Genomic DNA, 16,256 nt, shown 5'->3' on the forward strand with positions numbered 1-16,256 from the left:
CTATTATCCAGGTAAAATGTCAACTGTTCGCAGACTACCTTCTCAATGATCTTGGATAAAAACGGGAGCTTAGAAATAGGCCGAAAACTATTCAAATCCGACGGGTCCAAACCTGCCTTTTTTATTAACGGTTCCACTATAGCATGCTTAAAAGCATCTGGAAAAACGCCAGTAGACAGCGAGAGGTTAACCATTTTGGTTACACAAGCATTAACAATCAGGACAACAAGTTAAAGAAAAACACACAAACTACAGCGTACAGTACACACACACACACAGAGCCATAAATTAAACTACATTTGTAGACAGCATGACAATAGTGTAGTGAAGGATAGTGCAACAGATGCTGGAATAAATAAATATGTTTGTGCAGATATTATTATGTACATGAGGTGGGTGGATATGATAGATACAATATGAACAGCTACTTAATTGCCACAATGAGAAATAAAGTAAGTGGTAAATATACAGGTAGACGTTAGAGTCAGAGACACCGGGTTATTTCACAGGAGTAGTTCCTGACACTGTGTGTCTGGAGTTAATTGTTCATCAGAGTGATGGATATTTTGGCCAAGATTAATAGTAATTTGCTGTTACATCTATCCACGGTTGTACTACTATGTATAAAATGGTAATCGTGATTATTTTAGTTTAGTTAAATTCTATTTTCCCCTTCAATAAAACCTCTACTGTACATTTTTATTGTTATGTGTTGCATAAAATCATTGTGTCCTCTTCAATGTAAATACAGTGGAAACCTATAATAGTGTCGGGGTCAAACTGATCACTATAGGCGGATGATTATAATAACCAATATTCTGATGTTGCCATGTATGAAAAGACGACCAAAATGAACACTGTAAGTGGACTACTTGATTACTGTAAGCCAATTATTTAAATATTGTTTGTATAGGAATGATTCTGTCCCATGCTTTCTGATCCATATGAGTAATATGATCAGTGTTTCCATGATAAGTATAAGCCGTTTACACTGTATGACTAAAAACAGACACAACAATATAAATACTAATAGTAATGCTTCTACAGCATGTGGCTAAATGCAGAATTCAGTTGAACTTGGGAGCCAAATTCCTGATCACGCTTAAATGTTCGTCCTTCCACTGAAGTGAAACCACAATTTCAGATATTAAAGATATGATCCATGATCCAAATATAAACTAATGGCTCGCCTAGGTGTAGTTGTAAATCATTAAAAAAAAATTAATTGGTTGGTCCAAAATGAATCTGCATCTATATTGATAATCGGTTAAAGCTGGTGTACGGGACTTTTACAGATAAACGAACGTCCTTTATATAGGGCTGGGCAATAGAACAATAATGATAATTATCGCAGTCATTTTCCTGAATAACAATATAATAAATGTTCAATATATCGTCAATAAATATTTGGTTTAATTCCTTTGAATCACAAACAAATTAGCACTTAATTTTTCTATAAAAATATTTATCTTGTTGAGGAAAGTGGGACTGAAAAAAGATTTACTAATCATATTTGTTGAAAAAGATTTTATGATAATAGTTTTGAATGTTCTACCTCAGATTTGTGTAGTGATCCACTGTTTGGCATCAAGTGTTTGTAACATTCTGACCATAAAGAAAAGTTTAAACCATATAATTATTATTTTTTTTAAATATAATTATTAATTATTATTCTGGTTTCTTCAGTTTATACTCAGGAGCAAAAATCAGCCTTTAAACTTGAAAGAAATAATGATTTGATATATGTCGTGATAATTATCAATATCGAATGATATGAGATGTTTATATCGTGATAAAATTTTTGGCCATATCTCCCAGCCCCACCGTTACATTCAAGCCCTAGCCAAATGAGTTTGCTGATAGCCTATCACCAGGTAAATCTCCCTGTACTCGCAGTATACCGGAGTTTTTAAATATGGTGTATGGTGACAGAGCTGAAGGGGGAGCGACCGTAGCGACAGCAGCAACTCAGTATGGCAAAGCCTATGGGTCATAAGCTCGCGTCGACTGCGTTGTGTAATTACCCTGTCAGATGGGACAGACAAAAAATTTGCTGCATTATTTGGCTATATTACTTTAAGTCTTGAAAAAAAATCATTGTTTCCAGCTCTTAAGTTGAGGATTTTCTGTGTGTTATGTAATTGTACAGTAAACATATTTGGGTTCTGGACTATATATATTTTAAATTTAAGTTATCTTTAACATTGTTGACATCTGCAAAGTACGATATGGATTTTCCATGCCAAATGAATTGATGACTTGCAGAGTGGCTAGAAAAATGGAAACATATATGTGGCACAATGCAACCGTCTTGCAGTAAAGACCACCTTTATGTTTATACTTGAAACACCTTACAGTCGGTGTCAACAACAATTCAACATTATACATGTCACACAAAGGAAGTACTTATTACAGCACAGTTTATATTACAGTGTCCTGGGGTTTTTAATTTTTCTGGCTACTATATATAGACTGTCAGCCTTTACCGGGATGTACAAAGCACATTGAAATACTGTAAAACATTCTTGTTACAGTGTCAGACAGTAATTACATATTCAACTTTTTTAATTAAAGGAATACTCTAGTGATTTAGTGTTGCACTTTCATTAAGGTGGGTGACCCACAGGAGACGGATCAAAGCAGCAGAGGCTGTGATATCTTGATTTTTAGTCTCCAATATAGGTCACGCTCTAGAAACACTGAATCCTCCATTTCCCACAATGCAACTCACCAGTGTCTTTTATTAGGCCGTCCAGTCTCCTAAATGCCCACTTCTTTCGAGCCCAAGTCTCAAGTCTAAGCCAAAATGACCCTGATGACATCATGGGGGTTATTTTTTTCAGACTTGAGACACCACAGAAGACATTATACAGACTGAGATGTACTCCTCCTCATAAGGAAACTGACTTTCACATGTAAACATTTGTGGAGTCCAAACAGATATCTGTGCCTGTTGTGAAAGGCTTTTAAGGCATCAAAACACATTTCCCAAAATGTTTTAAATGTTAACAAAAAGACTTTGCAGTACTAGAACTAGTATAAAAAAGGTGGAACAGTTCTCCGTTGCTGGTTGCTGGTTGCCATCTGGTCTGCACTGCTGCTTGGTCCCCCCTTCTTGGTCTAATCTCCCTTTGATCCTTACGGTGTTAACCTTCTGCATTTTTGTTTTTTTTAGGAAATGGACGAATCTGACGAGGGGAGGGACGCGGATGATGTTGAGGTATTTGAACGCCCACCTGGTGTGGGATGGATTGGATTTGGAAAAGGATGAAGTTTATTTTATTTATTTTGTGACTAACCAAAAAGAAAGGCACTTGCACTTGCAAAGCTGTCACCACATGTTATGAAGCAGCATGTTCACTAGATGGTGCTGTGGGTTTCTGTATGTCAGATTAATGTTCAGATGACAAATGAGACGCTTGCTTTAGGTGAGACCGGGCCAGTGACTTGTACGGGAGTGGTGCACCTTAATGTGAGTGTTCAACCAACAGTGTTGTTTGTCAGAGCACGCTGCTTGGACCTGCACACCACACTAACCCCGCCCTGTGTGTGTGTGTGTGTGTGTGTGTGTGTGTGTGTGTGTTAAAGCTATGTGAGCTGGACAGCATGCCAGCTTCCTGCTGTGCTGTTTGGTACAGGTCATTGAGGTGAGAGTGAGTCACAAACCTAACAAGCAGAAACAGTACAAATCAGAGGATGTCTGCTCTGTCTGAGGCTTTGATTGATCATAATCTGATAAGATTATGCTGATGTTTTGTTTCATCAGTATGCCATGTCATGAAGCGGCGATAACAGCGTTGGCAATGTAAGGATTTTGTGATATGGTAATTGTAACACTGCGTCTTGATGTGATTTCCCAAGAACACATGTATGGATAGGAGGAGCATTATTCCCAAGGCTCACTTGTAAGACAATATTCAATAATTATTATGTTGACTGTGTATTTATTCAGCCCTCGGGCGTCTGCTGATGTGTCGTATGTATGCATCCTGTAGCAGCAAAGGACTGATGTTCAGCCTTGTGCTGACTGTTCAGATTTATTAGTTGACAGAACTACAGAGGATGTTTACATTAGCTCTCACTCTGTTCTCCCACTTTATTAGTATTCCTTACAGTTACCTTATCTACTGACTGTGAGTGGCAGCGGCTAGGTGGTATTTTGATACAGTTGTGGCTAACTGGAGATAAGAAGGTCACCGCACAATGCTTGGGCATTTTTCAACTGAAGCAATTGAATACTCAGGAAACCTTTTGAAATATTGCTATAGCAATTTACCAGGTCACATTAGGAAAGACCTACTATAATGCTAGCTTTATGTTAAAAACTCTCTGAATCTAAAAGAAAACCCTGATGACTGATCATCAGGCCATGAGAAAGCTCCCTCCAGAGCCACAGAAGACATTATATGACAGGGTGAGTAGCCTAGTTCTCCTCAAAACTAGTAAACTGAACTTGATGCGTGAAAACAGGGGAGTGCCCCTTTAATTAGGTAACAAAGTTGTTTTCTTATGGTCGTCAGATCACCCAATCTGCCGCACAAAGGAGATTTTCTCAGTATGAAAATGTACTCAAAATACTAATAGAGAATAAAGATAGGAACAGCTGTCCAATCAGAGGCAATCTAATACAGCGGCCCTGTCCACTGTTGTCAAAAAATAAATGAGTAGGAAACAATTTCTTGTATCTTTCCATGTGTACTTGGTTAAAGGGTAGCAAGGCCATGTCTCTCTGGTGTTTATACAAGGCAGATGTCTAGATGACGTGTAGTATGTGCGGCGCCTAAAATTATAAGTTAAAAAATAAATTATTCCCTTAATTAGAAGTGTTATTTTCATAGTGTGTCATTTAACACAGTTATCCCCAGTTATCATCTTTGTGTTTTTGGTAAAGGCCGCTTGTATTTAGAACTGGGCAGCTGAATTTAAATTCTTTATTCAGGAAAAGCCTTGGAAGACACTGACTCATACCAGCTCCAGTGCTGCAGTTTTATAGCGTAATGTGACCTCTGACCTTCCTGTGAAGGGCAGCCAAAGAAAGAAGCTTCAGATGTGGATCAGTGAACTGAAGACTACTTTATTGGTCCTGTCTCAAACAGCAGGTGCCATTTATTTAGTTTTTTGGTTTGGATGCCTGCCAGTGGGCTCTGCTGTGCTTCCATGTCTTTCTGTCCTCCTCCTCCTCCTCCTCCTCCTCCTCCTCCTTGTGATTTGGCCAACTTCAGGACAATTCCTTGATTTGCCCGTGCAGTTGCTAGGTGACGTTGTGATGCCCGTGAATAACAGCACTGTTTCTTTGTGCTGAACCTGTGTTATGCCCACAGTGCTGGCACAACAGGCGGCATATTTTAGAGGCTGTACGAGACTCCTCCTGCTGCCGAGCTCAGGCATCTACTGGAAACTGCTTGGATTAACTTTTCTGGTTCCTGTTACTTCTTAGAAAATTTTATCCTGAGTGCTTCTGTTCTGTGCAGTCTGTTGCATTGGCATCTGTGATTTGTAGGTACAAGTACAAATGGAATGAGCTTTTGTTTCCAGCTCCACATAGTACACCAGAACTGCCAGTTCCTTTCTTCAACCCACTTGTAATCCACTGTAATTAACTCTATCTGAGCTGGAAACATGGTTTAATAATATCTGCCACTAGCACTGTAGGGCTGATGATTAGATTCTCCTGTCCAAAGGAGAACTAAATATACCATGTCTCTCTCTGTTTCTCCCTTCCTCCCCTCTCTTCCCTCTTCTTCTTTTTATAATTTTTTTTTACAGATCTCAGAAGTAGAAAGAAAGGACCCCAATGAGCTTGTTGGTGAGTACACATATACACGTATAGGAATTATATTCTTCCTGAAAATACTCAAAAAACATCACATGATAAATAATAATCCTGGGCCATGTATAGGTGTACTGATTTTTTTTTTTAAAAAAAAACATAACTTGGAATAGTCCCCAATGTTCTATTTACTCTTGTTTAAGTGACGTTGTACAGAGCCCAGCTGTTTTTTAGTCTTTAAACAAAGAAAGAAAGCAATTATATATTTGTGACCCGTCTTTAGTATGAACCAATAGGTTTAGATCTTTGATGACAGTAAGAACAAAATAGGATGGTGTCGCTTCTGGACGTGGATGTATGTATAATAAAACAAATATATAGTAGGATACAGTGTAAGAATCAGCCTTATCATTGTGTCTGTTGGGTGTTGGTGCCATAAATGCATGAATCACTAGACCCAGGTGAGTTATAAAAGTGTCTTTGTCCACTGACTGACAGATGGGTTATGAAGTTCAAACCCTTGCAGTGGTCAGTGAGTAATGGCTGACCTGTACAGGTGTGTAAGTAAGCATCAGATCAGACAGGATATGAGTAACACAGGAAGTGGTGTTTTTAGACTGTAGACCTTTGGTACTCATGATTCCCTCGCTGCTGTTTGTTTATGCAGATGATGGCACAGATTATGCAGTGCAGCACTCCTCCTCATCCATCATTTGGCTGCAAAATAACAGCACAAGACGATACATATAATAATGTGTTGCAATGAGGGTGTAGGACTGATTATAATAATTAAAACAATATGATTGCTTAATGATACTCGCAGAGAAATTATTTTATTTTGAAAGGAATGTTTCCAATGATTCAAAGTGGAAGATGATTTATTCAGCGGATTTGTTTTAAAGCTGAATGAAAGTCAAATTTCTCACGCCTTTTTGCATCCATGCATGCTGTCATTGTGTTGTAAAAGTGTACTAAATTGAGAAGCCTTCCTTTGGACTCCCTCCAACACGCTCCATGGGAGAGAAAGCAGTAGCTGAGTGGACTTAGTGGCTTCTGCCCACAGATTTGCTCCCACCATCATCACCGCTTCCACTCGTCTGATTTGTTGCAGCCATAAAAAGAAGTCTCAAAGGAATGGTAAATACGCTAGAGCAATTTTTACTTTCCCAAACAGCCGCCATCGCTATCAGTGCACTGTAGTGGCAGTGTGACTCATAACCTGGGCCTGGACACTGGACTTTACTGCAGCGAGCTTGGCTCCTCTGTCTTGTCTGTCAGTAAATGTCACAGTGGGTCTGCCAAAAGGCGTCGTGTCAGCAGGCTGAAGACAGCTCTTTGTCTGTTCACAGAAGGGGCAGACATTGTCCATGTGTCTAAAAAGAGCCTCAGGGCACAGATTGTGACTTTCTGTCTGTTTTTCTGGAGGACAGAGGGTAACTCTGATGCTGAATATAATCTTTTCTCTGTCTGTTGATTGCCCTGTCTCTCTATGTGCTTCCTGACAGTGCTGGTGTTACATGAGAATATTCATCCTAAACTGAGCTGAATTATGAACAGGGATATTTATTATACAGGGTGTGATTTATTCACACTTCGTCTGCGACTGTGGAGACTACAGAGTTTATTTTGGTGTTTAAATTAGAGTTTGTCCAACAACTACAAAGTCATCAACTAAATCCCCCATTGTCTAGAGTGGATTAGCAGGCTTCCACAGTGCTAAACCCCTGTTGCAGCTACAGTGTGTGATTGTCTGTGTCAGTGTGTGCATGTGTGTCTGTGAGAGAGTTAAATGAAATACCTGTGACTCATCCCACTCGCCATGTCAGGTTTCATATTGTTGGTGGTATACAAACTAGGTACATGCATGGAACCATTTATCTTCATGTAATTGTATATCTGCTCACTTTTTGCTGTCAAAAAATGTGTGTGAACCTGCACACATACGCTTAGCTTTACTTATGTCTGGCCAACAAGGGCACCGCCCTGTCCCTCCTTTCCCCCAGTGGGGGAGGTGAACTGTAGCCATATCAGTGATGAAGCAAATGGAGGGGGAGGTACTGAACTGTTCTGAACTTTCCAGACTTTCCAGGATCTGTAGTCCCTCCATGATCAGCAGACCAAGGAAAATGGCAAAGATACCAAAGGAAGGCACTGCTGGAAAGAATGTGCCAATATACGACGGCATCCTGCACAAACACACACAAACACTCCAAAGTTCAGTTCTGGGACAGTCCCACAGACAGGGATTGCTTTACCATGGACCAGCAATATTCACGACAACAAATATATATCATAGCTAGCATAGAGAGATGGCAGTACAGCTACTGAACTAACTAAAGCAACACTTTTCCAACAATTAACTTATGTTTGCTACCAAATCCTTTATTCATCATGTTTCTTAAACACAAGCAGTAAGAGAAGAACTTTTCCCCACCTGAAATCAGTCTAAATTAGGATTTTAATCAGGAACTACCTGATCCAAGAATAAGTCAACAAGAACGCAGAGTTGTCCAGACATTTGTTGACAGCCTTGAGTGCTTGACTGTTTTCAGTACTTGATGCTGCAGACACATTTTGGTCAGTAGCAAAAAACTGTAAATTAGACTGTTAAACAGCTCGGAAACATTGGATAATATAGATGGATCATATTGCTATATATGTTGCCTGACAAGAAACAAGGTAGTGCACAATAGAAAATACCAAAGCTATGTTTGAGGCACTTGCATGTGTTAGCATGCTAGCATGCTAAGATGTGTAACACCGTAAACATTACCGTCTAAACATCAGCATGGTAGAACTGTCATTATGAGCATGTTAGCTCAAAGAACTGCTTCCAGCTGTAAATTGTCCAGCTCTGTACATCATGGGGTGTTTTATGTAAAATGTTATTAAAAAATTGGCTAAAATGCCAAACTTTTACTTATACCGTGTCTGCCTGCGATGGACTGGCGACCTGTCCAGGGTGTACTCCGCCTTTTGCCCGATGCCAGCTGGGATTGGCTCCAGCCCCCCGCGACCCTGTACGCAGGATAAACGGTTGACGATGGACGGATGGATGGACATCCGTGTCTGTCATAAAAATCAGTTACTGGTCAGGCTATAGAATATAAAATTTTGATACCCATGCTAATTGTGAGGAAAAATTGGAAATCGTAATTTCAGGTGATGGCGTCGTTAGAGGTTTCACAAAAGCACTAAAAACATGGAAATCTCCTGGATACATCGCCTCAAAGATTGCTGATAGTCGACAGCTTAAGAGTATGTGACTGTGGAATTTCCCTCTTATACTTTGTAAGTTGCTTGGCAAGGCAAAGGCCAAATGAAGAGACCGTACTTCAGAAAGTGATCTTCTCATGTCCTGTCAAGTTTTTACTCGTCAACGATCTGCAGAATGTCAGCGGGCATAAGCTCCTGCATATACTGCACACAGCTTGCAGCACTTATTCAGAGCGTGATTGATAGCGCTGAATGACGGTAAAGAGTCTCTGTCTAAAGACTATCTGTCTGATTTGGATATAGAGTGACACTGAAGAATGCCTGCAGTTAGAGAAAGCAGAGAGAGACAAGTTGAGCAGGGAGAGCAAAACAAGGTACAGGTCCAAAGTGAGCCAAGGCGATGGGAGAGGAGCCTCCCTTCTCCTTGCAAGCCCCAACAACAGCCACTCCCTGCCCGGGACATGCACTCCTCATACCACACTGCTCTATAAAACTGCTGCCATACGTATGGGACTACAGCGTTCAGCTGGATGCTCAGGAATTCACCAGCAATGTTTGCTTAACACACAGAGAACCTTTTGTTTCATTAACTGAGTTTTTTTCAGTGTGCCTATCCATATCCCACCATCCTTCTCCTTTGTCAGTTAATTCAAACATTAAAACTGATTTTGGTTAATCCTTAGCTTATCCTTAGTCGGCGTGTAATGATGTGCAAGCCAGGGCAGAGAGGGAAAGCAGCTGGAGTGACAACATATAAGGGCTTACATTTGTGTTTCTGTCTTCTTGCCAGCTCTCTTCTCAGAGAAGGTGAGGAACATGTCACCTGATGATATCAGGGTCCCCCCCGCGCCCCCTGGACGCTGCTCGAGCCAACTACAGGTAGACACACCTCCTCTGTTATGCCTTTTACTTTCACCGCAAAGCTTTTTCTTGTAGCACACTATTTCTTTAAACTGCTCTCGTCTCCTGCAAGCAGTTTTTATATCGCCACCGAGGCCACAAATATGTCTGCTAATCATACCAGAGGAGAGGGGGTGTGGGTATAGCTGGGCTTGTGGGTTTTAGGATGTCTGTAGGCTTGTTTTACGTGCTGGAAAAACACTTTCCAGGTAATAAATGTATCCTACTAAAAGATGAAGACTGGCTCCTAAAGGAAGATGTTGGTTTCATAAGCAGACACACAGGCTGCACTCGTGCCTCGGGCATACATACAAGGTTTAGAATTAGGAGTTCATAATCAAGAGTTCAAGTTTGGAGTGTTCTGGGATAAAAGCTACCCCATCCAGAGACATTTTGGTGTTTATGCAGTCAAAACAACCTGTTCCCCACGCCAAGGGAATAATTTAAGAGTTTCACTCGTTCCCTCTGGGGTTAGAGAATTCTGGTGGCTACATAAATTCTGAGACTTAGCCCTGTAATTAAACCAGCACACAGTGTCATCTTGTATCAATTTAGCATCACCAGCAGCACTGCTCTCTCTCTGCCTCGCTGCTGTGCATTCGGTGAGTCTAACTCAGGTCAAACTGCAATAATGTTTGCACTGCGAGGTGCCAAGGCAGGTCAGGACACACAGCTGACTTAGTAAGCGAACAGCTCAGCCATATCCCCACTGGGCTGACACTCCCCCGCCTATCAGAGGAACACCTTATGATTCACCTTCACCAGAACAGCCTGGATATCCCTGCCCTAAGGCCACGGAGAAGCAGAGACACATATATGCTTAGAATATGTTTCTTACTTTTTTTTCCCTTTTTTTCTTTGCTGTCATTTCACCATTAGCTGGAATGTAACCACTCAACAGTTTCCCCTCCCAAATAAAATGCCTTGTGCGATCTTGTCCCGACCTTGAGATTAGAACATCTAATTGACTGACAGAATCCATGAGCTCAAGATTTAAGTGAACCTCACGCTTAGAAACATATAGAAAAACAACAGTATCATCCGTCTGTTCAAACGCCTTTGTGTTTCTGTTTACCTGACAGACGTCAAGTTACCATGTATGATAATAATATAACAGCGCAGCACAAACCTCCATAGGAAGGGAGGTATAGGTGGATGGTTGGGACAACAAAGTGTGTGACTTTGGCATTTGTAGTGGTTTAAGAGAGCTGACAAAACGATGTCAGATCAGAAAAGTCGAGTTGGGTCATTTTAAAATGCAAAGGACGAAGCTAGCTCACTTTTAGCAGCATTCCCTTCTTCTGTCTTGTTCCATGTCAGCCCTCATTCGTCCCTGTGGATGCCCTGTCTACATCTGCCAGCTCCATGTGGCTCAGTTGAACCTGGTCGTCAAATATTTCCCAAATGCATCAGAAACCCTTATACACAGTAGCTCCATTCATGCTGAACCCTTAGCTTGAGCAGAGCCGATCACATATACAGGTTTTGATGTTATTTGGTGATTTCACGGTGTGTCCTGCCAAACGAGCCCAGAGTGTGGAGTATGCCGAGTCACAGCACGGGTGCACGACTTGCTGTCTGCTCACGCTCCGCTTTGATTTGTTTTGTTTTGTAACAGGACAAGATCCACAAGCTGTATGAGAGGAAGCTCCATGGAGATTTTGACACAAACAGCCACATCCAGAAAAAGAAAGAATTTAGAAACCCAAGGTATGCAGCTCAGCTGAAGAACACACCCAAACCAACAAACACACACACTAAACAGCTGTTTACGCATAATACTAGATGCATTTTCTTGTACTAACACTTAGAAGCTCATTTATATTCAACAAAATAAAAACAAAAAAGTGTTTCAAATGTTTCTAAGTGTTTTTATAAGGCATTTCTTTTATTTTCTTTCAGCATTTACGAGAAGCTCATTCAGTTCTGCAGTATAGATGAACTGGGAACTAACTACCCAAAAGATATGTTTGATCCTCATGGCTGGTCAGAGGACTCTTACTATGAAGGTTTAGGTAAGCCAGTTTACGTCTTCTCCACAGCACCTTTGTGATTAGAACTCAACACTCATGCCTGCCTCTTATCCTTCCAGCCAAAGCCCAGAAAGTGGAGATGGACAAGTTGGAGAAAGCCAAGAAGGAGCGGACCAAGGTGAGTCTAACAACAAAAAAGCAGAATTATTCAGCCGCCTGCCTGCGTCAGAGGCAAGTCTCCACCAGCTGCAGTTAATTTCTACTTTACGTCCATCATCAGAGACACGTAGAAATCAACACTGCCAAGTTCAGCTCTTGTAACTGAAGCTCGGGCCCAGCCAAGTGCCGCATTACAGCTCTGCCGTGCCCGTTTGAGTTTTTCACCACCTTCAGCAGTCTTGCTTAAAGACACCTGTGTGTCCTCAGCTATTTTTTCTTTTGCTATTTACCTCCGAAATGACAATTCTGAGGTGATACATACTGTTATAATCAGCAGCAGAAGCTCATTCCAGCAGCTGCACCTCCAGTTAGAAACCGGACTTGACAGCGGTATGCAGGCTACATCAGAGTTAACATCTGAGGTGTATGATTTTGATGTGAGAGTGAAACCAGAGAAAGTGGAATGAGTCATTTTCTCCCCCTCACTCAACACATTCTGTATAGATTGTGGTTGTTGGTTGAAAACAGTTGCACATCAAACAGTTTCAGGAATAAATCGGTGTTTTAATATTCTGTGTGTTTCACAGATTGAGTTTGTCACAGGAACTAAGAAGGGGTCCAACCCCTCCAGCACATCAGCCCCCACCACCAGTAACAGCACCACAACCACCGCCACAGGTAAACATCCGCCGCCGCAGCAGGCCCCAGCTCAAGCTCCTGCCAGAAGTGCACCTTACTACGTGGAAGACATTAGAGTGTTTTTACATGGCTGGTTTATGTTTGAATGCTCCCCTGTTGCATGTAAAAAGCCACAACGGTGCCGTTGCTAGTAACCTTCACTTCTAGCACAAGTCTGAATTGAATGTTGTCACATTAATGTTAAGGCTACGGCAGCACAAGGCGAAATAAACAGAAGATTAAATAGGCGTCATCTTCCTCCTTCTTGTAATACATTTTAATTCAATAGATGATAATAATCAGTTTAAAAAATATGTAAAACTTTGAACAAGCAGATATTATGTATATGTATATTAACAGATACTTCTCATGTCAGGTCATCTTAATAAAAGGGTGCTTTCATTCATGTTTTTTTCGCTCGTAGTGCAGTGCGAAAGAATAAAAAACAAAAAACTTCTGAATAATCATCAAACTCTCAGTCGACCTAAATTTTCAGCTTTCATTCTTGTTATCTGCTTACAGACTAAATATCCAGCAGGACACCTGCTCTGTAACTTTTATACAGGCTATGAAATGGGCAGCATCATTTTTCAATAATGACATTGATGAATTACAAAATCATCTACATTTATAAACTACTGATAAAGAACACAACAAAATATGAATTTAAAATGTGTATGAAATGTATTTATTCCGTAATAAATGTTTGTCGGTGTCAAAATCAGCACTTTGTTTAATGCTTTTGGTGTCTAAATATTTTGGCGTGTGATTACTGTAAGCCTCACAGCTGAGAAAGTGGGCGTTTGTGCTGTGCAACGGTGAAATGAGGAAGAATATGCACAAGCACCTCCTCCTGCTGATTTTTAATGATTATTGTGAATGCTCTAAATAATGAATGTGATGTGTTTGTGGTCACAGTTTGGTTTTAACAGCTAGCGCCTCTGCGTTGTCCAATAAGTTGCAGCCACTGTATTTTTTGATGCGTTCTGTTTCTTTTCCTCTCTCTACTCATGCACGTGCACAATAAAAACATCGCTGCTAATGGTCAAAACTCCACTGCGTTACATTTACTGAAGTAATTGTTTCCTCAGCATAGTGCAGGCCTGCCCGTGCAGCTGGTGATGTTCGTCCTGAACTCCCATCACTCACTCCTGTGTTTCCTCTCCTCAGCAGAAGCCCAGAAGAGGAAAAGCAAATGGGACTCTGCAATCCCCGTGACCCTGGCCCAGCCCACCATCATCACTACCACCGCGACACTGCCCGCTGTCGTGTCCGTGACAACTACTGCTAGCGGCACCAAGACCACGGTCATCTCTGCAGTGGGCACCATCCTTAAGAAGGCAAAACAGTGAACACACAGAATGGGCAGGAACATGGTTTGACAAAAGAGTGGGCGAAACAATGACCAACAAAGCTGGAGGAAGCATTTTCCTGTGCTCTTTATGTAAGTGAAAGCTCGCAGACAGAGGACAAATGAACCGGTGGAAACATTTTTAGAACCAACCTACCAATGCCCTCGGCTACACATGGACTAATCTAAAGACTGAACTGCCTTCTATCTCTGGGATTGTATCTGCATTATTGCATCATAAAGTCAAATTCGCAGATTGGTGAAAATACTATAGATCCTCTGAAAGTGTGATACATGCAGATCTCATGCTGATAAAACACGTCTGTTTTTTTTAAATGTTTGCGATAGTTGTCAGTTTAAAACAAGAGAACAAGTGTACGACAATGGCTGAATAAGAAAAAGCGCCCCAAATAGTTAAAGATATCTGAAATGATTTTATTTTACTATCCATAGTACTGGTGTAGTATTTTCATGCCTCTTGTAGCAGTTATGTGAAAAAGCCCGACCTGCGCATCATATTTTTTTTTTTCTTCATTGGCACATTGACATCTTTACGGTAAGTTTTTTTACGCTTGTACATATGTATTGACGATAAGGTGAATAAATGAATCAGATGTTGCCTTTTCAGTTGGATTATTGTCTGTTTTTGTCATTTCCGCAAACTATTTGTGATGTAATTTAGTCCATATGAGGACAGAATAGCTTCTATTGTTTCACTATTTTAACAGAGTTTTACATCTTTCTGTTTTACTGTGGAAATGAAAGGACACTCCTCTGTTAACGGGAACAAGCTCTATTGACAGCAGGCATTGGCCTGAATCTTGACTGAAGAATCTCTTTGCCTCTCCTGCTGACCCCCACAAACAAACACACAGTTTAACTCAGGGAATGCACATGTGCTCCAGGTGGAGTTTTGACTGGTGCTCTTCCTCACATCTGACTTCTATCCGAAGGTGCATTAAGAGGTCAGAATCACTGCTCAGTTATTAATAAATTTGAGCCTTTCCCTTTTTTTTCCTGAACAAGCTGCAAATATTTCGTTCATAACCTTTCACACTTTCAGATTGTAAATTTGGGTGCAGTCTAACTAAACACAGAAAATATGCAAAGATGACTTTCTTATGTTCATATTTATGTAAACCTAACCCTGAAGATGCATGATGGTTGGCGAGGAAGCCCCAATTTGTTTAAAAGCTGGAACATTCAAAAGTTGATTTAAAATGGAGATTATATTTACGAAATAAAAAACTGTTTATTTTTAACTTCTGTCTATTAAGAGGATGAAGAAGGTCCCAAAGAAATTATCCAAATCTTTACTGAGATCTGGGTGTGACACTGGACCCTACAGACATAACAGATGTTTAGAGAACAGATTGTGGCATAGCCCTGAGTCATTTATGACTTTCAGTTGAATCATGCACACATTTGGCCACTGAGCCAGTACAGTAGATGAACAAACGCTCATGTCCTTGTATCTCAACATGTTGCTGCAGAGCCTGGAATTCAAATACAGCACACATAAAAATTAACACTGCAGTCCCTCTTCAAGGCAATCTGTCTGACATGCTATGCTTAGGTGGCATTCAGATTTGGTTCCATTTCAGTTCCAGAGATCCTCATTGCAGAATAAAGAGTCTCCCACTTTGACTGATTGAGGATGGAGAAAATACAATGTGAGTCAGAGTGTGCTGAATGGTTCCTTCAACATATGTAACAGATTACTAAAAACGATTTAGAAAAAGTAAGTAAACTACAAAATTAAGTAATTAACGTAACCACAGCTAACTAACATAAAGAACCGGTCAAAAGGAAATCGATGGAGTTCTCTATAGCCTATATTATTAACACCTGGCTCGTTGCACTGATATGGAGTTATGAAAGTATATATAAATAAATACAGCCATGTTGTGAAGATGTCGATGTAAGGAAAACCTGTACACTTAACCTACTTATTTAGCTTATTGAGTTAAAAACAACTATAACATTGTAGTTAACACAAAATTAAGCTTAACATTGCTCTTCATCTTCAAAAACGATTGAGTGGTGCGTCTGCAATGGAAACCTGATGCAAAAAGCACCATAAGTTCTGATAAAGACCTCGGCACACACGCATTTTGTCCCTGTAGGAATGTGATTCACAGTAGAAGATGCGCATCACTGCTGTTGTGCGCGAGTTCGTGGGAGCGCGCGCGCACACTTCGCAGGCGAG

General features: G+C 40.7%; 1 protein-coding gene across 2 annotated transcripts in view; it reads left to right on the top strand.

Annotated features, from left to right (window-relative positions):
- LOC123983346 (SAP30 binding protein) overlaps positions 1 to 14,674 on the top strand; it is a 16,566-nt gene extending 1,892 nt beyond the window's left edge. The window contains exons 3-10 of one of the 2 annotated variants that reach the window (XM_046069575.1): positions 3,176 to 3,220; positions 5,767 to 5,806; positions 9,777 to 9,865; positions 11,505 to 11,596; positions 11,789 to 11,901; positions 11,979 to 12,037; positions 12,606 to 12,696; positions 13,867 to 14,674. In XM_046069575.1, coding sequence (XP_045925531.1) covers positions 3,176 to 3,220; positions 5,767 to 5,806; positions 9,777 to 9,865; positions 11,505 to 11,596; positions 11,789 to 11,901; positions 11,979 to 12,037; positions 12,606 to 12,696; positions 13,867 to 14,048 — 711 coding nt within the window. In that variant the 3' untranslated portion in view covers positions 14,049 to 14,674. The remainder of the gene's footprint in view (positions 1 to 3,175; positions 3,221 to 5,766; positions 5,807 to 9,776; positions 9,866 to 11,504; positions 11,597 to 11,788; positions 11,902 to 11,978; positions 12,038 to 12,605; positions 12,697 to 13,866) is intronic. The other variant, XM_046069576.1, reaches the window with a different exon arrangement.
- The last annotated feature ends 1,582 nt before the right edge of the window (positions 14,675 to 16,256 follow it).

This window comes from Micropterus dolomieu, linkage group LG14 (genome assembly GCF_021292245.1).
Source record: "Micropterus dolomieu isolate WLL.071019.BEF.003 ecotype Adirondacks linkage group LG14, ASM2129224v1, whole genome shotgun sequence".
Classification (NCBI taxonomy): domain Eukaryota; kingdom Metazoa; phylum Chordata; class Actinopteri; order Centrarchiformes; family Centrarchidae; genus Micropterus; species Micropterus dolomieu.